This window comes from Aquarana catesbeiana, linkage group LG04 (assembly GCF_042186555.1).
Source record: "Aquarana catesbeiana isolate 2022-GZ linkage group LG04, ASM4218655v1, whole genome shotgun sequence".
NCBI classification, from domain to species: Eukaryota; Metazoa; Chordata; class Amphibia; order Anura; family Ranidae; genus Aquarana; species Aquarana catesbeiana.
In genome coordinates, this window is record NC_133327.1 from 400,431,431 (window position 1) to 400,455,167 (window position 23,737).

Sequence of the window (23,737 nt, forward strand, 5' to 3'; positions counted from 1 at the left end):
TGTCCACCCCACTGTCCCCCTGTCCACCCCTCTGTCCCCCTGTCCACCCCACTGTCCCCCCTCTGTCCACCCCTCTGTCCCCCTGTCCACCCCACTGTCCCCCTGTCCACCCCTCTGTCCCCCTGTCCACCCCTCTGTCCCATTGTCCCCCTGTCCCCCCCTCTGTCCTCCTGTCCCCCCCACTGTCCCCCTGTCCACCCCACTGTCCCCCTGTCCACCCCTCTGTCCACCCCACTGTCCCCCTGTCCACCCCACTGTCCCCCTGTCCACCCCTCTGTCCCCCTGTCCACCCCTCTGTCCACCCCTCTCTCCCTCTGTCCACCCCTCTGTCCACCCCCCTGTCCACCCCTCTGTCCCCCTGTCCATCCCACTGTCCCCCTGTCCATCCCACTGTCCCCCTGTCCATCCCTCTGTCCCCCTGTCCATCCCTCTGTCCCCCTGTCCATCCCTCTGTCCATCCCTCTGTCCCCCTGTCCATCCCACTGTCCCCCTGTCCACCCCTCTGTCCATCCCACTGTCCCCCTGTCCACCCCACTGTCCCCCCCTCTGTTCACCCCACTGTCCCCCTGTCCGCCCCTCTGTCCCCCTGTCCGCCCCTCTGTCCCCCTGTCCCCCCCTCTGTCCCCCTGTCCATCCTTCTGTCCCCCTGTCCATCCCTCTGTCCCCCTGTCCACCCCACTGTCCCCCTGTCCACCCCTCTGTCCCTCTGTCCCCCTGTCCACCCCTCTGTCCATCCCACTGTCCCCCTGTCCATCCTTCTGTCCCCCTGTCCATCCCCTATATATATATTATTATTTATTATTCATTCTTTTATTCTTTTGCACTACAAAAAAGATGTGTGCATAGGAATTTAGGAATTAGTTCATATTTTTTTTAAACTATAGTGCGGCCCCCCAACAGTCTGAGGGACCGTGAACTGGCCCCCTGTCTAAAAAGTTTGAGGACCCCTGTCCTAGACAGAGGATCTGACAGGAGGATCCAAAACCTTCACTCTATCAAGCTGTCTGCATACAAAGTCACTGTGCGGAATAAATCACTAATGGTGAAAGGGAGACCACAAGCAATGCTGGTGGCAAGTCCTATGCCTGGGATGACCCATGAACAGAAGTCCCAAATAGTTCAAACTAATAATCGCATCATAGAAGGGGTTGAATCACTTGTGTCCTAATACTTTTGGTAATATAGTGTATGCTGTGCAACTCTACAACTGGAGTCCCAGTGCCATTTTATTATTAACCTTATTGGTTGTTATGGGAAACAGAAGCCCTTTTGTTCCTGTTTTAATGGCTCTGTCCCATACAAATCAGACATGCATAACAGGAAATTGTATTAGATAGCAGGAATAGTTAATAGTAATGAGAGAGAGAGAGATGCATGTGTTCTTGTGATTCATTCATCATATTGCATTTCCAGGCTTTTTGATTGCAGACAGATTCATTAGATTTTCCTGATGTAGCCTCTAAATGAATTTTATGGTTGCCTTATCTGTTTTAGCGATCACTTGCGCAAATTGTTCCTACACTGTACAGTCCATTGTATCCTATGTTTAGCAATCTGTTGCTAATTACTAGCAGAATTAATCTGAGGCAATTTTAGTATTGCCATTGCACTACCAAAATTTGCTCATTGGACCCAAGCTAAGAGAGACGTCTGAGTTACATCTGTAAGTACAAGCATTTCTGGGAAGCGTTTGAAATGTTTACTGCTATTAGGTCAGAATAGATTGTACGTACAGTAGGCTGATTAACTGACAGATGTGTTTCCATTCTTTCTGCACATAACCAACTGCAACAGATATATTATACTTACAGCATTTATTGTGGACGTGTTTAAGTATTTTTTCAATATATGTAGAATATAATTATTTAAATATCAGTTTTGTGACACTTGATGTAGAATTTTTCTTCTGGGTACTGACCATAAAGTTACCACTCTGTGGCGCATTTCTTATTTGTTGCCAGTTTCCTTAGCTGAGCCTGCCCTTTTCACAATATGTACTTGATGTAGTAAATCATCCTAATGATATGTAAAACACAATGGAATGTTGGTTTGAACGGCCTCTGAAATGCTCTTGAAAGGCTAATACTTATGGTTCATTGCCCAATTTTTAAAGTTCTGCTTTATTTCTTTTAGGTATACAGACGAGGCTGTACCTCGGCACCCATGCTTGAAACTTATTAGCAACTGTGAACAGATGCTTTCCAGCCACACGTCTCGCCGCCTCATAACAATGGAAAAGGTGAAGGAGTTTGAGGTAAGGGTGCTGAGACAGAGCAGAAGCCAGAGTAGGGATATATTTTTACCTGTGTCAGAATCAGCCATTCAGCATGTTTGCATTTGTCTCACTTTCTGTATGACATCATACTGTGTGCCATTTAACAGCAGGAAACCAAATTTCTCCTTTTCATATATCAACAGTTACATTCTGTCACTGCTCTTTTCCAGACTGTATTTCTGCCAGTAAACAGAATACAGATCAATTTTAAAATCTTTTGTTAAAGGGTATATAAATTTAAAAGCTAATCGGGCCACAAAACAATATACAGTACATCAAGATAAAGATAAATTCCAATTTTCATCCAACACTATCAAACATTTTTTAGTTCACTTCACATTTTTGGTTCAAGTCAGTTTAAAAACATTTAAAATTAAGACACTTGTAACATCAAAGACCATGTCAAAACAACCATTTTATGCTTCACTTACATTATTTATTTATTTTATTTATTACAAGTACTTACAAAGCGTCAACAATTTCCGCAACACTTTACATATATATCGTACATTCACATCAGTCCCTGCCCTCAAGGAGCTTACAATCTTAGGTCCCTAACTCACATTCATGCGTTCACATAGTGGGGCGTATTTAGACAGGAGCCAATTAACCTACCAGCATGTGTTTGGAGTGTTGGAGGAAACCCACACAGGCACAGGGAGAACATGCAAACTCCAGCCACTGTGCCACTCACATTATAGTTGTTCAAAATTATTTTTACAATTTAACTATACAATTAGTTGTATCAGAGGGCTGGGCTTGGCACATTAAAGTAAATAATCAATAAGCCCAAATCTACAATATATAGAGCTACCCCAATCTCAAGGAATGTGCAATAGCCTAGAAATGCATTACATTGTTCATCATTTCTGGCATTTTCTTCTCAGAAGGGTTTTACTTTGTGGAAGTTCTGTTGTGATCCACTGGGTGGAGTGTTGTGCATTCTCTCTTCACTTTTTTCCAACCATATTGCTTTGAGGAACTATCTTCTGCTGCAAAGGGAAATGTGCACATTTAATCTTTGCTTCCTTCCTTCTTCCTTGTGGTCACCTCTGGCCATCTGATCCTCACATGCTACTAGCTGTCTCGGTTTTATGAGTATTTGAGCATGCCTCTTACTTACCCTGAGCCTGTATATTGCCTTAAAAGAGAAGTATGGGGTTGGGTTTTTTCTTCAATATTATACTTACCTAGGTGGATTGAGCATCGGTTCAATAATGCATCTGTCCCCCGGCGCCTCTACACTGAGAACCGAGTGATCAAACACTGCCGGTCGCTCGGTTCTGACAGCTCCGTGACCAGAGAGCTGATGTCTCTCTGCTCTGCGGTTCGAGGCTGAGGCTGAGCCGCTCTCTGCTGAAAACAGGTCACAGGAATGCAAAACGAATACATATACTTCTCCTTTAATGCACCATCGCTGCAACCTGTAGAATTGTAGACACTTGGGGAATTCCAGGACTGCTTGTAGCACACCTTCTAATAGTTCTAAGAGTCCATCAACATGATACATGAACACATGATCCAAGAAATTACAGTCCGTTTAGATGACAGGTATCCCAGTGATTAAATGTGCAAAACAAGCAAAACAAAAAGTGTCAGGGTGCTCATACAAGATCGTTCCCCACATCAACTCACACCTTTTACCAGAGAATCTGGATCTCAAGTGATAGAGATCAAAATCACTTCTGGTCTCCACACGTCCCTGTGTCTATCAGGAGGGATAAGATATCATCCGTAGAGGGTTCAGCCTTGTTATCATCCAATAGTATATCCGTTAATCAGCCCAGCATATGGAAAAAGATCCTCAATATTTCTCCTGGAGGGATGGAAAATATGCACTGCCATAGAGTCCCGAAGGTAGGGTCAGTGACTAACAACGACGACTTAGCATGCTCTTTCATCCAAAGCAGCTTGTCTCAGTAGCTGCTTTGGATCACTGGTAATAATAAGGCTTACCTATAGGTACTGTAAATATCTCCTAAATGTGCACCATTTAGGAGATATTTACTGTACATGCAGCCGGGGACATCACCAGCGCATGCGCTCTGAAGGAATGGCCACCCGTCTTGCCACTCACACACCTGAAGTCCACAAACTGTCCAGAAGGAAGACGGGTGAAGATGGAAGCCCTGCTTCTAAGTTAAGTTTCACATAATGTGCTAGTACTAGCACATTATAATGTTGCCTTGCAGGTTAAAATAATTGAAAGTAAATAATTGCAGTTTACTACTGCTTTAACAGACAGCAGCCTGTCAGTCTGGATGAGTCAGTGTAGGTGCCTTCGTCATAGTAGGAATTACTTCTCCTGATAAACATTCTGGGATTTTCAGCAATGGATCACCCTGTTGGAAGGGCCGTTGGACAAAACCATGGCTGTGACATACATCAACCACGAGGCCCCCCAGAAGTCTCGCTGTGGCTGTTGAGGTGTAGAAGATCCTGTCTTGGGCAGAACTAGATGATCAGCAGGCAGATTTCCTCAGCCAGCAGTGCATGGACCCAGGAAAGTGGCTTCACCACCCAAAGATGTTCCAGGACTTGTGTCATGGGGGAAACTGGACGTGGATCTCCTGGCCTCCAGGTTCAAGAAAAAACTAGACATGTTTGTATACAGGTACAGGGATCCTTCTCGTGGAAGCAGTGGATGGTCTGATGGCTCAGTGGTATCAGTACATACTAATTGTATGCCTTTTGTCTCCAAACATGTCTCCCTTGTCTGCTCTGTAGGATCAAAATGAAGGGAATTCTGGCAATGCTCTGGACTCTCCCAGATTGTCAGGATCTTCTGCCCCAAGGGCTGATTTACTGTCCTGTTTCTCAGGCACTGGCTTTAACAGGATGGCTGTTGAAGCCCAGGTTCTGTGGGACAGCAACATCTGAGTCTGTGATTTCCTTCCTTTTCCCCACCTAACAAAAGTTGAATTTTCAATTCAATTCTGTCAAAGGAGCGTACAGTCAGATGCAAGCACTGTTCAGGAGTTTAACAGCGCCTGCTAAATGCAATAACTAGCAGCTGACAATCCTTTATCTATGCTGCCTAGCATGAATGGGTGAATCAATGGATCTCTGTCCTTTAGCCCATGGGGCTAATTGAGGGAAATTCAAAACACTCAAAGTCACAGCATACACCTACATTTTATAACATCAGCATTGCAGTACAAACAATAGTTATTTTTTGGCAATCCAAGATAAGCTTATTTGTAAAATTGCTGGCCATCTCTTTCCACAACTTCCTGAATTCCATGCATGCTTTGTAGCTTTTCCTCTGCTCATTCCTTTGGTTTGCTTTTGATCTCTAAGAACTACATATCCCATTGTACCTTGCTGCCTTGAAGTGGTAAAGTGTATTTTCTGTACTGACTGTGCCTCCTGAAACTCTACCTTTTCACCGCCTCTGTAGTTCAGACAGCAGCACATATTCACAAGGCATAGTGAATACGTATCACAGAAATCAAGGAATCAAATAAATGTGTGGGGCTCTTTGCAAAGTAGGATTTCATTCGGATTAATAGATGTAGGATAGATTCAATGTGGAAATCATTTTATATTTTAAAAAATTTTGACCATAGTAGATACACTTTACGCCTCTTTTTTTTATTATTATTATATTGCTCCTCTATACAGTGATATGTCAGAAATATATTCAGGTAGATATTTAATGTCAATAAAAGCTACACTTTAGGTAAATCGTTTTAGTTTTTACTATATTTATTTAATAATTTTAGAATTAGAACTCGTTTAGTGGATGAAAGATCTCAGAAGTTAACCTTTAATGCTGAAATGATGGATAAAATGGAAATAAATGCAGAGTTTTTAATAGTACAGATCTGTCAGATTTAGCCTATGTATATGTACAGTACTGTGCAAAAGTTTTAGGCAGGTGTAAAAATGATCTGTAAGTTAAGAAACACTTTCCAAAATAGAAGTGTTAATAGTTTTATCTTTTTATCAATTAACCAAATGTAAAGTAAATGAACAGAAGAGAAAACCAGTTAGTCTGCTTATAGATCTCCAATCACAATAAACATTTTTATAAACTTACCTTTACATGTGCCCTGGGACACTTGACTCAGACACAGGAACTTTTTTATGACACGCTTCATTTTCTGGTTAAAGGAGAAGTACAGCCAAAGCTTGCTTGGCTATACTTTTCCTGTTGCTCACATTATTGCAGTTCGTTCTGCACTCCTGTGAAGCTCGCTATCGGCTGACGTCACAGAGCCGGTCCAGGCTCGGGGAAAAATGGCGATCATATGGTCAGGATCCGCCCACATGCCTGGACCGCCACCCGGCTCAGCCCCTTAGCGAGCCGCTGAGAGCCTGAGCCGGACACTCCCACCCCCTACACAACCCAGCACTCTAGTGAGTGGTGACTGACAGTCACCAGCTTTCTGCTCACGTAGCTGTGAGAGCGGAGGTGTTTGATCACTCGTTTCTCTGTTAGACCCGGCAGGGGGGCTGCATCCACCTAGAGGAAAGAGAAAAATATCCTGGACGGCCGCACACCATAGAAGACATCTTTATTGATATGAAGAAATAAAATCCAAATGCAGTCACCTCATGTACAGGGAGGAACAGGAAAGATAGCTAACATGTTTCATGCCCCATCATGGCGCTAATTCATAGCTATGAATAAGCGCCATGATGGGGCGTGAAACATGTTAGCTATCTTTCCTGTTCCTCCCTGTACATGAGGTGACTGCATTTGGATTTTATTTCTTCATATCAATAAAGATGTCTTCTATGGTGTGCGGCCGTCCAGGATATTTTTCTCTTTCCTCAAGCTTGTGCAGAGCCAGCACCTGTGAGTTCCATTAGGGCGGGTTTCTTGATACGGATTTGAGAGATTGGAGCGGCAATCTTTTGCTGCATCCACCTAGGTAAGTATGATTAAAAAAAAAATTCTTTCCTATACTTCTCTTTTAAGGTTCAAAATGTTGTGAAGCATTACATTCTATTCTAAAACTCATCCACAGGCAAACATATGCATTCATAGAAAACAATGAGCTGTATTATTGAATGTAGATGGCCTGACAAAACATTATTATTCATATGTGCTCAGTGTCTTTGGAAGATGCACCGTTCTTGGACCTAACATAACTTTACAAGTCTACATGACATGTTGCAATATATACAAACCATATAATTTTATCTTCTATGCTTTAATTGCTAGTCCTTGAGTTCAAATCAAGTGTGCATCGACCTAAGAGGAGTATTTTGGCAGAATGATGTCTGCTGCAGGCAGGAGGAAGCATTTGTTAAGTGTTCACTAGTGATTACTCACCCAAACTTTTCCTCCATTGTAACTTTTTAGCAGCATGGGGCTGTGTACATATACACTCAGCTAGGAACCAAGCTACTGTGCAGAAAGCCGCTTTAACATGACTGCCCCCTCTGAGACAGCAACTCATTCCAGAAAAAAGATTCTGACCCTGCAACTATGATGGGGTTGACATAATATAAAGGTGAAGGCACTGTCAGGGGAAAGTTAGTAAATCATTGCAAGCATTCCAATTACACCTTACTTGGCATGCAAGCCCTTATCACAAAACATATCTCTGTAGCTAGGTCCCCTTTAACTGCTGATAGTTAGCGACAGAACTGACATCAAAAATTTGATTTTTCTCCTTCTGTTTGTCCTAAATGGTTGCATTTCCAGGATGTGGCCTAAATGTGTTCATAATGCATGGATCTAACCATCTGTGGTTTATACTTGGTTTGTCAAAACATCACAGCTTGAGGGAAGCCACTACAAGGTCATAAGAATCTATGATGTGCACAACAAGCGACCAAATCTCAGGCAGTGCTTGGATAAAACAAGAACAAGAATGATAAACAGCCCTAGCATTAACATAACAAATTGTGCTTGTTACTCCTCAGATCAACAGTGTTGACTTTGGCACAAACAAAAGGTTTGCTCTGTTTTTTCCCCTACTTTAAACCCTTGGCATATGTTTGTTTTCTTTCTGGTTTTTGTTTGTAATCCACAAGCAGGTTTTAAATGAAGCATCTTTTTAGAATAGCCACATTTGGTAGTTTATTGCTCATTAACCCCTTGAGCACTGCATGCAATCCCGCTTCTTCAGTCCAATATTTTCTTTTTTTTTTTGCAATTTTGGCTGTTTATCCAAGCATCTATTTGTGGTTTCAAGAGTTTGGATTACAGCACCTGACCGAAGCACAGAGACAAATGACTTACTGCTCCTTGGCAGGCAAACAGGCAGGTGCTTCTAATTCACAGAGCAGATGTTTTGCAGATAATTTTCACATTGACACCAGAACTTTACATTGCACGCTCTGCTAAGGGGTACTTGGAGCTATGAATGACTTCCTTTTGGTTCCTGCACACAGATACAGCTGTGCTCTGTAGTTTTGGAGCACAAGCACTTTTTTTTCTGTGATTCCAGCCTTCTGTACACTTGTTAGCAGTGCAGTACAGTTCACACTGTCAAAGTTGGATCTTTGGATTAGGATGCTGCTTATATCAGATATGTGACATTTTTTTATGTCCTTTTTTCATATTGTGTGAAGCATCCCTAAAATTTTCATCATCTTAAAGCAGGAAGCTTCTCATTACTAGCAATTACACTACAATTAAACAGTTTATAACTTTTTTAGATCCATAGTTGTCTAGTTAAATAGAATGCCTATGCCCTTCACATCTTGCCCATGCACAAATCTCTAGTGTTTAGGGTTATTTGGGAAATAATTTCACAAAATTCAAATTTTCACCTTTCTAGCCCAGGATTCTATGGCTGTTTGTCCCCTACCACTGCCCAATTGTCTTTCCTCATTGCCACTCTGTTTCTTACTGCCCCATTCCTTTTTTACATTACTACAAAGTACTACATTACTACTATCAGACCATAGCCCTTACTGAATTACTTTAAGTATCCCCATTGACAAACCACCATGATCCTGGCACCATTCTGGCTCTCTTTACTGCCAGAGGATTAAGAGATTATGAATAAATAGAGGTTATACTTTGCAGAGAATGATCATTCTGCTTCCCCATCGGCAGTTTGAGACTCCTTTAAACTACACACTTGCACATCTCTGATCTCACACATTAATAGCATCAAGGCAGACTCTGCTGGTGCCTTTGATAAGGCGGTGGCGGAGTTGTCCTCCACAGAACAGGAATATGCCTTTAACCCATCCCCGCAAAGGCAGACCAACTCAAACTACATACTAGAGTGGTGAACCAGCTACAATTTGAGAGAGCAAGACAAAAACGATTTTTCGCTAAACAAAAGTTGTTCGAACACGGGGAGAAGACTGGCAAACTGTTGGCATACTTAGTACATAGTGAAGACAGCCCCCCAGTTGTTATTTCTCTCTATGGCCCTGGGCGTCAACAGATCACAGACCCACCCAGTGTAACATCTATGTTCAGAGATTTTTTTGCTGGATTGTACACGTCAACAGTTTCTACAGAATTAGAACCGATGAACCTCTTCCTAGAGAGCGTTACCTTTCCTCAATTGTTAAGCAACCAGGTAGTCCTCCTAGAGTCACTTCTCACCACCGATGAAATAGTGACTGCAATAGCTAGTTTTGCCAGGTCCGAATCTCTGGGTTCGGATGGTTTACCCCTTGAATTCTATTCCCAATTCAGTGAGATACTTACCCCTAAATTGCTAGCCTTATATAACCACTTTTTCGAGACCTTCACACTACCCCCTTCCATGAGAGAGGCAACAATAGTCCTTATACAAAACCAGGAAAGGATCCAGGCTACCCTAAACTTGCTTGGCAAACGCTTAAGAACTCAACAGACCTGGGGGGCACAGCCTTACCTGATTTTAACCTATACTACAAAACCAATAGTGACAGATTTGGTACCCTATTGTGCCCAGCCTGGGTGTGGCACACTTGGGATCCGATGGGTGTGATAGCAGTAGGTTGCAGGGGAGCAGAATCAGGGGGAGACAGACCCTATTGTATCATTATAATAGGCGCATATGGGACCTCGCTTTGAACAAACTAGGGATACCACAATATAATGATCATACTCCACTATGGCATAACAAACTTCTCTCTGAATTCTTCCAGCTACAGAATGCAGGGGTTTGGAGCACTCAGGGAATATATTACTTATACCACCTGCTGTCAGATGGAAAGCTTCAAGCCCCGTACACACGATCAGACTTTCCGACGGGAAATGTTGGATGTCAGGCTATTGGCGGACAATCCAACCGTGTGTATGCTCCATCCGTCGGACAACCAAATGTTGGCTAGCATGTTTTCACATTTTCAGCCAACAAATGTGTGTTGTTGGACTTCTGCTTTGCTGGTGATACTGATGGAGTTATTGCAAACAAAGTTTCAAAGGCTTTTTTTTTTCTAGTGATATCAAGAATAATATTATTATGTTTTCTTTTTCTTTTTATTTGGGCAAGTTACCACAACACCATTATCCTGTAGTTTTTAAGATCAAAGATACTATGTTGGTGTCCCTTGTAAATTTTACATTGTATTTTTTTAAATGTAACTGCCTACTCCCAAACTGTCATTTAAAGTAAAACACATAGCCAAGTATTATTCTACACAATGTTTTTATTGTGCATTAAAAAAAGAAAACAAATAAAATTAGACATGCTATCTGCCAATAGAATTTAACCAAAAAGTGCATCCAAAGATATACCAAATCAAATCATTATTCAACCAAAAAAATAATGTCAAAGCAATAACTCCAAGGCCAGCAATGAATAACATGTTATCTCCTCCGATTGTGCAACATGTCTTGTTGACGAACGGCCGTTCAGGAACGAACTGAAAAGTGCAAACTGAAAATCGCTAAATGAAAAATGCGAAAAGAAAAGCGCAAATCAACACTCACCAAACTTCTACTAACACGAAATTTGCAGAAGGAGCCCAAAGGGTGGCGCTAAAGAGCTGAAAAACCATGTAGTACGTCACTACATTCGTAATTGTTGGCCAACATTTGTGCGACCGTGTGTATGCAAGACAAGTTTGAGCCAACACTCTTCGAACAAAATTCCACGGTTTTGTTGGCCAACAAAATCCGATCGTGTGTATGAGGCATAAGACCTATGACGCACTTTGTGACGAATTCACGCTTCATAACACACCTCATAAATCAGTCATTCAAAGAGGGGATTGTGCCAACCACCCTCAAGCAAGGTATCGTCAAACCCCTACTAAAGAAACCCAATCTCGACCCTAAGGACCCTAACTACCGCAGACTGATAACAAGCCTCAACACCATTTCCAAGATTATGGAGAAAGCAGTAGTACAACAGCTACAGCGCCACCTGGACACACACCAACTCCTGGATCTTCTGCAATCAGGCTTTCGCCCAGGGCATGGTACAGAAACAGCACTTCTCAAAATAGGGGACGATGCCCTGGAAGCAGCAGAAGACGGAGAATCATGTCTCCTGGTACTATTAGACCTCAGTGCAGCATTTGATACAGTGGACCATAATACTCTACTCGTCCGCCTCACAGAAGTAGCAGGAGTCACAGATTCTGGTCTAAAATGGTTTGCATCCTTCTTAGAGAATCGCTCTCAGACAGTGAGACTGGGAGCATTCACCTCTGAAACCCGCACAATATCCTGTGGAGTCCCGTAAGGTTCACCCTTGTCACCAGTCCTATTCAACATCTACATCCGCCCACTCCTCAAAATCATCAGAAAATCGGACCTCTGCTTCCACTCATACGCTGATTACACCCAACTGTACCTTCGCATCACCGGACAAAAAGACCACCATCAGCAATTAGAGAAATGCCTTACTCTGATAGATGACTGGATGACCATTAGCTCCCTCAAACTCAACGGTTCAAAAACAGAACTTCTTCTCCTACACCAGTGGTTCTCAACTCTTGTCCTCAGGGCCCACTAACAGGCCAGATTTTAAGTATTACCTTGGGGGAGATGGAGACTAGAATATTGCAATCACTGAGCAGCAAATGATATCACCTGTGTTGTATTTCAGTTATCTTGCAAACCTGGCCTGTTAGTGGGCCCTGAGGACAGGAGTTGAGAACAACTGTCCTACACGCTAACCAAAATGCCAAAAACAAGACTCCGTGGACACCTCCCACCATCTTAGGACAAACCATCTCTCCGAGCACCAAAGCCAAAAGCCTCGGAGTTATCTTTGACTCAGAAATGACAATGGATGCACAAATAGGATCGGTAGTTAGCGGATCTCACCATCTCCTCTGCCTGTTACGTAGACTTAAACCCTTCATCCCAGAAGAGGACAAAGCAGCAGTAGTTGGAACAATCATCAATTCCAGGCTCGATTACGCTAACTCGCTCTACATAGGATTACCCCAATATCAGCTTGCACGCCTACAGGTCATCCAAAACACGGCAGCAAGACTGTTAATAGGAAAAAAACCCTGGGAGTCAATTTCCCCATCCCTAAGGAACCTACATTGGCTAACCGTAAAGAATCGGATCACATTCAAGACCCTCTGCCTCACCCACAAATGCATACAAGGAAACGCGCCTCAATACCTTCGAGAGAAAATAAAACACTACCCAATCGCAATCTTCCATCATCTAACCAAAACCTCCTTCTCATTCCCAAATACCGTTACAAAGCAAAGGGAGAACGAAGATTCGTAGTCCAAGGACCTCGGCTATGGAACGCACTTCCGACCCACATCCGCATGGAAGAAAACCACCTGGCTTTCAGGAAAAAACTCAAGACCTTCCTCTTCTAGAAGCTGACAACACCAAATGCATTTAGGGCCTTGAGGCGATTCAGTTCGCATTTGCAGCGCTTTATAAATTTTTCATTCATTCAGAACCACGTTTTTCAGATTTTTACAGGTCCGACATGCTGTCCAATCACAATTTCCATAATCCCTTCCACAACCTACCCCCAATGCCATTATGGCAGTAGTTAAAAGCACAGACCCCCAAAAATTGATATTGATTTTTTACAGTATGCTTTCTACTCCTGCTTCTACCAAACTAGCGTATGATCTTAAACACCCTTGGGAGAGGGAGGTAGGACCAATGGGGGATGAGGAATGGGAAGAGGCACTGGATTCCTGCAAGGCTGTGTCTCCCAAGCTCTCAGATAGACTATCCCAAATTTATATACTCCATCGAGCATATCTCACTCCCCTGAGATTGGCTAGATATAACCGTGGCCGGTCTACCTCTTGCTTTATGTGCAACCAAGAGGCGGGCATGTTTTTCCACATAATTTGGGCCTGCCCCAAAATACAAGGCCTTTAGAAACAGATTGTAGCCTTTCTACATTACACCATGGGTTCCGCTCTTGCCCTAGACCCGAAACAGTGCCTACTCTGGATATTTCCCGATTCTATTGATAAATACACAAAAGATATTCCTCCATGAAACTTTGTTCTCGGCCAGGAAAATTATTGCTAGACAATGGATGAGACCTTTACCTCCCAACTTTGTAGATTAGAAGGTGGACGTAAACACTACCCTACCTTACAAGAAATTCTTATACATTAATAGGGGATGCCCAGCTAAGTACAATAAAATCTGGGACTGCTGGCTACAAGAATCAGAAACCTGCACATGAAAATAGTATGATTCTTTGGAAAAATATAATCCAAAGTATGTTTACATTACATCTCCTTTATTATGAAGAGCTCAACGTTTTTACCCTGATGGAAATTTTACTATTAAAAAATAGTTTGAAACCTACACTGTATCTGTAATGCATATGTCGATCCTCATATGATGGATGTATCGTACATATAATATGCAAGCTTAATGTGTATGCACAAATTGTTTAATAAAAACTTTTGTTCAAGGGAAAAAAAAAATTAACAAGTTTCAGTGAGGTTATCATGTCAAATGTCAAGAGCCAAGTTTTGGCAAACTGCAATATAAAGAGAAGCATGCAGCAGTATAAGGTTCAGCACAGCAGCCAAACTAGCATTTTAGACAGTATATTAAAAGCAACTATGTTTACTCTTTTTAATTTCTAATGGCAACAGAAACTTGTCAAATTACCCTAATCAAAAGTTTACATACCCCAGTTCTTAATACCGTGTATTGCCCCCTTTAACATCAATGACAGCTTGAAGTCTTTTGGTGGTATTTGCGGATGAGGCTCTTTATCTTCTCAGATAGATATATATAATATTTAGGAGTCCATCATTGTTGATTTTAAAAATGGTTTATACAATTGTGGAATTTCTATAGATTTACGCTATTTTTTGTTCATTTTGATTTCCTACTAATGATTCACTAAGACCCCATTCACACAGGGGCAACACGACTTGCAGGTCGCCTCAGCGAGGCGACCTGCAAACGAATGCCCGGGCGACTTGCAAAACGACTTCTGAAGAAGTCTATGCAAGTCGCCCCAAATCGCCCCCGAAGTCGTACAGGAACCTTTTTCTAAGTCGGAGCGACTTGCGTCGCTCCCCTTAGAACGGCTCCATAGTACAGAACGGGAGGCGACTTGTCAGGCGACTAGGTCGCCTGACAAGTCGTCCCTGTGTGAATGGGGTCTAAGATTGAGGACTGAGTAGCAGCACTCAGCTGAAATCCACAATTATTCAGCAGGTTCTGTGGCACTAATTCCCTTTTATTCACTACCTGCCTGGAGTTTGCATGTCCTCCCTGTTTCTGTGTGAGTTTCCTCACCCACTCCAAAGACATGCTGGTAGGTTAAATGGATCCTGTATAAATTGTTCCTGGTATGTGTATGTATGAATGTGAGTTAGGGACCTGAGACTGTAAGCTCCTTGAGAGCAGGTACTTATGTGAATGTACAATATATGTATAAAGCGCTGCGTAAAGCCGGGGGAAAAGTTTAGTTCAATTCTGCCATATTTAGAAATCATTATTTTTTTCCCCTTTTTAAGTGTATAGAGTCTTTCTGGTCTTTTGGAATCAGGCTTTGATGTTTCTGCATTATATAATAGACACACTTTGTCCAAACTGCTTTTTATTGGTAAATGTGTTAAACAGTCCATAGTTTGTCTTTTGTGAACAGACTGTTTCTCTGGGAAAATGTGTTTAATAACAGCCTCAGTTCAGACACTGCTGTGATCTCCACTAGAGTCCAGATCACTGAATATTGTCTTCTCAAGTTCTGAAACAAAACTCAAGATGCACAGAAAGGATTTTCTTACCAAAAGAGGTTCCGAAAAGTTGTCCTGGTGGTTTTACACCTGTACTGATAAGTCTTCAGCCTTCATCACCTACCTATTGCACACTACTTAGCACTGTAGCTCAGGACTCTGCAGTACATACCTGGTTTAATCAAGAAAGTTTAATCACGTATGTCTTGGATTATACATGTGAAATGTATTGAACTTTGCACCTGCCCGTGCCATTCACATACAGTCTGTGTGTACCATGCATTACTATGTCTACCTGTCTGAAAATGACTTTGTTTTTAAAATCTCTTTATCTGCACAAGTCCTGCTCATCTGCCTTCTGTCTATGCTATTGTGTAGCTAGCCATACACGTGTACATTTTCATGGCTGAACAAGATAAATCACTTGAATTTGCAGTACCAGTGACTGTCCGAATACCTGAACAGTGACTGCATCTGATTATACAGTCATTGTTTGGCTGGCAATTTCCTAACCGACTCTGTCAAAGTTTCTTAAGCCAAGTAGTGTTGATAGGGCTCCCCTTGGCTCGAATTTTTGGTGGATTCAGCAGAAATCGGAGGAGATACAAGCCAGTCTAAAGCTGGGTACGCACGCATAGTTTTTTTTTTTCAATCAGCCAGTCTTCGGGTAGACATTGTGTCCAGTTTGAAAAAGATAATCCTCTGGAAAGGAGGGTTTCTCTTCTGGTATACCTAAAGCTCTCTGCCCTCTAGTTACTCCAGTACTTTTGCTTTCAGATAAATACTATTTATTACAATGGATAATTTTGACAGTGGATGCCAGACTGATGAGATGAAGCAAAATCCTGGGGCACCTTACTAAAGACATTGAAAGGAGAAGGAATTTATACTACCCTTCCCTTTAGTATCCAGCATCCTAAAGACTGAACATATAGCAACCATAGGTCTTCTGGGTCTCCAATCAACCTAACTAAAAGCATTTTAAGCTTAAAGTGGTATTAAAGGTTCGGCTTTTAAAAACAAAAACAAACATGTCATACTTACCTGCTCTGTGCAGTAGTTCTGTACAGAGCATTCCGATCTGATTCTTCTTGAGTCCCCTACTGGTGCTCCTGGCTCCTCCCCCTTGACCAGCATTCCATAGTAAGCCGCTTGCTATGGGGGCACTGGTGCGTGCTCACTCCCGAGCCCTGCTCTGTGTCCTTATGACACATAGAGCCTTGGTTCGGCCCCCTCCCCCGCTCTGTCCTCATTGGCTTACTGGCTGTGATTGAGGAGAGGGAGTCCTGGGACAGCCGAGATACTCGTGTACATCACTGGATCAAGAGGGGGCTCAGGTGAGTATTAGGTGGGGCTGTGAGGGGAGCAGCACAAGGTGAAGGTAAAAAACCTTCAGCCTTTACAACCACTTTAATACAACGAAATAAAGTCCTTTTCTGAACTATACATATTTTGTATCACCATATAGACATTGGACTTTAATCCACAGTTCTGATCACCTGAAAAATGGGCTGATCAGTTGTGCACATTATAGTCTTCTCTATTAATAGCCCAGTCACTTGTAACACAGTCAAATATTGTATTTCGTTGTATTAGGTCTGTCCCTACTAAGGATGAGCTCCGGTGTGTTCGTGCAGCCCACGTGCAGAGCCCACCAGGAAGTCGGCACTGCGCTGCTCTAATCACAGGCAGTGAGACATTTCCCGATCTCTACAGCTGCGCATCAGGACAATGTTTCACTGCCTGTGATTAGCGCAGTGCCGACTTCCTGGCGGGCTCTGCACGTGGGCTTAGTCCCTACACCATACAGCAGTGGTTCTCAACTCCGGTCCTCAGGTGATATCATTTGCTGCTAAGTGATTTCAGTAGTCTAGTCTGCATCTCCCCAAGGTAATACTTAAAATCTGGCCTGTTAGTGGGTCATGAGGATAGGAGTTGAGAACCACTGCCTTACAGCTTTTCAGTAAATAGTGGGTTTCACACATGAGCAATTATACTGTTACTTATTAGATTGGGATTCTCTCTGAGTGGTCACCATTGCTCAGTTCAATTTCAGATTTAATTTTTTGCTGTAATGCTTCGGCATTGCAGATTTCTTTTTAATTTTTTTTTTTATCAGTACCTAAGAAGGCATTAACTTTTTAATATTGCCACAATTTAATCTGGCTTTAAAAATAAGTGAGATTTGTGTGACTCCACTGGTAATTGACTGCACTACTTTAACAGCAGTAGGTTTAAACATTTGTTAGCACCAGATTGTTTGGAAACCATTTACTTAGTGTAGAAACTTTCTCGTCTGTCTTTTGTCAAGATCCAAATCTTTAGACACACTTTGGAGTTGGCTTCCAGCAGTGTTCCTCCCTCACACTCTCTAATTTCAGAGTTGTTGATTTGACTGCAGGATAAAACCGTTATTCAAGACTTCGTTTCCAACTTTCTCTTATTCCACTAAATAGGGAATTATGTCTGTTGGGTTCTAAGAGTTTCATGACCCTTTATAATCTAAAAAAACTTTTATTGAAAACAACAGTTTACTTTGGACCATTTCTTGTCTGTTTGCTCCCAATTATACCAACTTTAAACAAGGGATCGTATATATTTCTGTCTGCTGTAGATTGTTAGCTGAAGTGGTTCCTGTCTCCTCACACCTGGTACTTATTTTCCCACTATAAGACAGAGATTATTATCTTATTTACAGAGCCCTGACACATAGAGATCCTTTGTGCACACCATGGAATTATCGCCACAGAATAAGATTGTAATAAAAAAGATGTATTTTCTTTTAAGTATCAGATCAGAAATCAGGGAGCTCCCCTTAAAACTTAAATACTCAGTGGTTTGGGGAGAAACATGATTGAGATCTTGTGTATAAGATGATTATCATATTTGCTGTTTTGATAGTGTGCTGTCAGTCTTCTGGCCTGTATTTCAGGGCCGCGTTGGGGTGTACAATCCCAGTTCATTATCTGGGATACTACTTCCCAAGCATGTGCAGAGATTGTCACTCAAAGCACTTTTTTTTTGCTTGATACAGCCTGATCTCCATATTTGGCTATGTATGATAATGGTCACCTTGAACAGATATTGGCAGCCTAAAAGGTGCCAAATGCTATTCAGGGAACCCTGCAGGGTTGTCACCAATGTGGTCCACAAATTATTCAATTTTCCTGCCAGGCTGTATTAGTATTTGTTGGCCCATGTACAGTTAGTTGGCAGAGGAAGTTGAATGCTGTACAAGCCTCATGGCCCTCAAAAACAGTTTTGTAGAACTGCCTTAGGCCATTTTGTGTCAAACATTTAAATGTCATTGGGAAACTTTTACAAAATACTATATAGCTACAAGATTTGATGGTGGAAAATCTTTACTACAGTAGTGTGACTCAAATGCCCCGTACACACGATTGGAAATTCCGCCAGCAAAAGTCCGATGTGAGCTTTTGGTCGGAAATTTCGTCCATGTGTATGCTCCATCGGACTTTTGCTGGCAGGATTTCCGCCAGAGCAGGTTCTCTATTTTTCAGACGGAAAAAGTTCCTAGTGGAAATTCCGATCATCTATAACAATTCCGACGCACAAAATTCCTACGCATGCTCAGAAACAATTCGACGCATGCTCGGAAGCATTGAACTTCATTTTCTCTGCTCGTCGTAGTGTTGTACGTCACCGCGTTCTTGACGGTCAAAAGTTCAGAGAACTTTTGTGTGACCGTGTGTATGCAAGGCAAGCTTGAGCGGAAGGTAAGTATTAGGGGGGCTGCTGCACACAGGTTTCTTTTCTTAATGCATAGTATGCATTAAGATAAAAAAACCTTCTGACTTTACAAGCACTTATGCCCCGTACACATGATCGGAATTTCCGTCGGAAAAACCTTGGATGGTTTTTCCGACGAAAATTCCGATCGTGTGTACGGGGCATAAGTGCTTGTAAAGTCAGAAGGTTTTATTTATCTTAATGCATTCTATGCATTAAGAAAAAAAAACCTATGTGCAGCAGCCCCCCTAATACCTGAACCCCTCTCGATCCAGCGATGTTGCATGAGCCTCATGGCTGCCCGGGACTCTTCCTCCTCAATGGCTGGATGAGTCAATGAGGAGAGGGAGGGGACGGGGCCGAACTACGGGCTCAGTGTCTGAATGGACACAACGAGCAGCAGCTCGGCTGGGGTGCCTCCATAGCAAACTGTTTGCTGTGGGGGCAGGAGGGAGGGGGCAGGAGCGCCGACGAGGGACCAGTGAAGAGGAGGATCTGGGCTGCTCTGTGCAAAGCCACTGCACAGAGCAGGTAAGTATATCATGTTTAATTTTTTTTTTATTTAAAAATAACAAACTTTAATATCAAATTAACTGGTAAGTGTAATTTTTTGCATATTAATCTCTACCCGTAATACATTTTTCTCCACTAGATCTCATTTGCGTGAACACCAAAGCAGAGCAAGTTTTTGCCATGCTTTTAGGGTTTTCTTAGTACCTAGTGAAATAAGAGTTGTATTAAGACAAGTGGCTAATTTTAGGATGGTCTTTGATATTTTGTTTTATATATAGAGAGAGATATATATACAGTTGTGCTCATAAGTTTACATACCCTGGCAGAATTTATGATTTTTTGGTCATTTTTCAGAGAATACGAATGATAACACAAAAACCTTTCTTTCACTCATGGTTTGTGTTTGGCTGAGGCCATTTATTATCAATCAACTGTGTTTACTCTTTTTAAATCATAATGGCAACAGAAACCTTGTGATTTTGGCCTGATAACATGCACACAAGTTGACACAAAGGGTTTTGAATTGCTATTAAAGACCATCCTCACCTGTGATCTGTTTGCTTGTAATTAGTGTGTGTGTGTGTGTATAAAAGGTCAATGAGTTTCTGGACTCCTGACAGACCCTTGCATCTTTCATCCAGTGCTGCACTGACGTTTCTGGATTCTGATTTATGGGGAAAGCAAAAGAATTGAAAAGGTAGTTGAACTGTATAAAACAGGAAAGAGATATAAAAAATATCCAAGGAATTGAGAATGCCAATCAGCAGTTACATGGTTAGTAAGGTTGAATAAAGACACCAGTCCATCCAGTTCAACCTGAGTGAGTGTGGGTGCGTGTCTACAATTATTCGTATTTATTTAAGGTACCCATATAGTGCCGTCAATTTACGCAGCACTCCACACATACATCGCACACTCACATCGGTCCCTACCCTCAAGGAGCCCACAATCCAAGGTCCCCAACTTACATTTATATACTAGGGCCAATTTTGGAGAGAAGCCAATTAACCTACCAGCATGTCTTTGGAGTGTGGGAGGAAACCGGAGTGCCTGGAGGAAACGCACACAGGCACAGGGAGAACATGCAAACTCCAGGCAGGTAGTGTTGTTGTTGGGATACGAACCAGCGACCCTTTTTACTGCTAGGCGAGAGTGCTACCCACTACACCACTGTGCCGCCCCAAACAGCAGTGTTCAAACTGAAACCAAACCAGGGTAAGGTAGAACAACTAAAATTTCAGCCACAACTGCCAGGAAAATAGTTTGGGATGCAAAGAAAAACCCACAAATAACTTCAGGTGAAATACAGGACTCTCTGAAAACATGTGGTGTGGCTGTTTCAAGATGCACAATAAGGAGGCACCTGAAGAAAGATGGGCTGCATGGTCAAGTTGCCAAAAGAAGACCATTACTACGCAAATGCCACAAAGTATTTCTTTTACAATACGCCAAACATCACAGAGACAAACCTCAAAGCTTCTTCTAGAGCTAGGCGGAAGCAATCAAACTCGCAGCCTTTGAAACATTGACCAGACCAGACCAAACAATCTCTGCTCCCCTGATTACAGAAAGAGCTAAAACTCAATTTACCTAGCAGCCTAACTAGGAGGGTGCTACACCTGTATTGAGAGAACTGTGGATGGAACATAGCAGTTCCACCTAAAGCAGGCTGCCTGCAGAAATCTATAGGGGAAGGATATAAGACCTGTCACACTGCACAAGGAAAGTGAGCAGCAGTGACCGATCTTTATTAAGAGAAACTTCTCAGATCAAAGTGCAGGAGGTTCATTCCAAATTACTTCAAAGAACTGAAAGAAAGACACAAAGGATACCAAGATTTAAATAATATTACACATGCCTCTTATATTTGCAGAATATTTGTTTAGCCCAATTTTCAATTTCAGGCATATTGACAAATACTGATTCTTATTTTGAAATACTTTACTTTGTTGCTAACTGAGGCTATAACAATTTAGGTGTAAATAGTCTCTTTTCCGACACATCTGGCAAGTTTGGCATTTCCTAACTTTTATCTATACTATCTAGGATCTCAGCTGGTCCATATTCGTGATTGGCTGCACCCGGTTGCAGCGAATGCATGTACTACTACTAAGGGAGCCATTGCCTCTTCCTTAAAGACCCTCCATAACATTATCTATAGAGGCCGGGTCCCAGCTCGTCCCGGCACATCCATATTGGCTACCTGGCTTTCATTATTTTGCTCCATTGTTTCAAAGATATCTAAACATTCCTGGTCTACCTCCCCCAATAACCCTCTGTGGTTCAATCCCAATTTGCAGCAACTGTACTCCCTACCCGATCCCAATCGCTGGTACTCTGAGGGGGTTAAATGCTTATGTCAATTATACAATGCACAGGGCTTTAAATCTTTCTATCAACTACGCATTGACTTTGACCTACCACGCTCCTACCTGTTCTATTATTATCAGCTTCGACATGCTGCTCGTGCCCAGTTTGGTTCTTTAGATGACCCTTCAATTACACCCCCACTGGAGAAACTGCTAAGACACCCTGACCCCACTAAACTTGTCTCCACTTACTATGCTGCCCTCATGACTGATTTTAATCCTAGATTCCGTAAGGCTCAGACGAAATGGACCTCTATGGACATTTCCCTCACGGATGATGACTGGTCCGAATTTAGTGATATGTACATAACCTCAGTTCTCTCATCTATGGACCGAATTATACACATCAAAATCTTTCATCACTCACACCTTACTCCAGCTAGGTTATATAAAATGGGACTAACATACCCTCAGCTGGGTGCTTCCGAGGCTGTGGCCGAACCGCTGACTTCCTACACTGTTTCTGGTCATGTCCAGTGGTTTCTGGTCATGTCCAAGACTTCTGGGCAGAGGTAGGCTTCTTCATTTCCTCAGCGATGAGTTTCCCGAATATTGTTCATTCCAAGAACTGCCTTCTAGGCATCTTTGGTGAGTTACACATATCGTCACATGCTAAGAGACTACTCCGCATTCTGTATTTCTATGTTAAAAAAACTATCTTGATGTCTTGGAAGGGAACACAGACCCCTCTGAAATCCCTCTGGTTAAAGTTAATGATTCTATACCACTATAGAAACCTACATTTGAACTCCGGAAACGGAATAAGACATTCCACAAAATCTGGGGTAGATGGATAGCTAGTCCTCTGACCCTTACCCCAGAGTGAATACTTTTTAATGTTAATTCCTGGTCATGCTGCGAACTTCATGGTGCTGATCTCCACTGTTGCTCTAGGAAGTTCACACTGATAATATGATCGATTCCTGTACTGCAATTAACCACTTCAACCCAGAAGATTTGGCTGCTCAATGACCAGGCCATTTTTCGCGATACAGCACTGCGTTGCTTTAACTGACAATTGCGCGGTCGTGCGACGTTGTACCCAAACAAAATTGACATCCTTTTTTTCCCCACAAATAGAGCTTTTTTTTGGTGGTGTTTGATCACCTCTGCGGTTTTTATTTTTTGCACTATAAACAAAAGAAGAGTGACAATTTTGAAAAAAACACAATTTTTTTTACTTTTTGATATAACAAATATCCCAATTAAAAAAAAAAAAAAAACAAACAAATTTTCTTCCTCAGTTTAGGGCCGATATGTATTCTACATTTTTTTTAATAAATAAATCGCAATAAGCGTATATTGATTGGTTTGCGCAAAAGTTATAGTGTCTACAAACTAGGGGATAGATTTATGGCATTTTTATTATTTTTTTTTTATATATACTAGTAATGGCGGTGATCTGCGATTTTTATCAGGACTATAATATTGCGGCGGACAAATTGGACACTTTTGACACATTTTTGAGACCATTGACAATTATACAGCGATCAGTGCCATAAAAATGTACTGATTTACTGTATAAATGTCACTGACAGGGAAGGGGTTAACACTAGGGGGCGATCAAGGGGTTAACTGTGTTCCCTAGATGTGTTCTAACTGCAGGGGGGATGTGTGTTTACACACAAGATCCCGGTTCTCTCTCTGTCACGAGTGTTTGTGGGTTCCCGCCGGGCACTCGCATCGGCTCCGGGCATACTTAAAGTCCATGTCTTAAAGGGCCGACGTAGAGTTACGGTGGTTCGCCCAGGGGAGCCAACCTGCCGCAGTA

The 23,737-nt window shown here is 42.3% G+C and overlaps 1 protein-coding gene across 3 annotated transcripts in view; it reads left to right on the forward strand.

Moving 5' to 3' along the window:
* TRMT11 (tRNA methyltransferase 11 homolog) overlaps window positions 1-23,737 on the forward strand; it is a 139,489-nt gene that overhangs the window by 111,376 nt on the left and 4,376 nt on the right. For all 3 annotated transcript variants that reach the window (XM_073627208.1, XM_073627209.1, XM_073627210.1), the window contains one exon: window positions 2,134-2,254. In XM_073627208.1, the coding sequence (XP_073483309.1) occupies window positions 2,134-2,254 (121 nt within the window). The remainder of the gene's footprint in view (window positions 1-2,133; window positions 2,255-23,737) is intronic.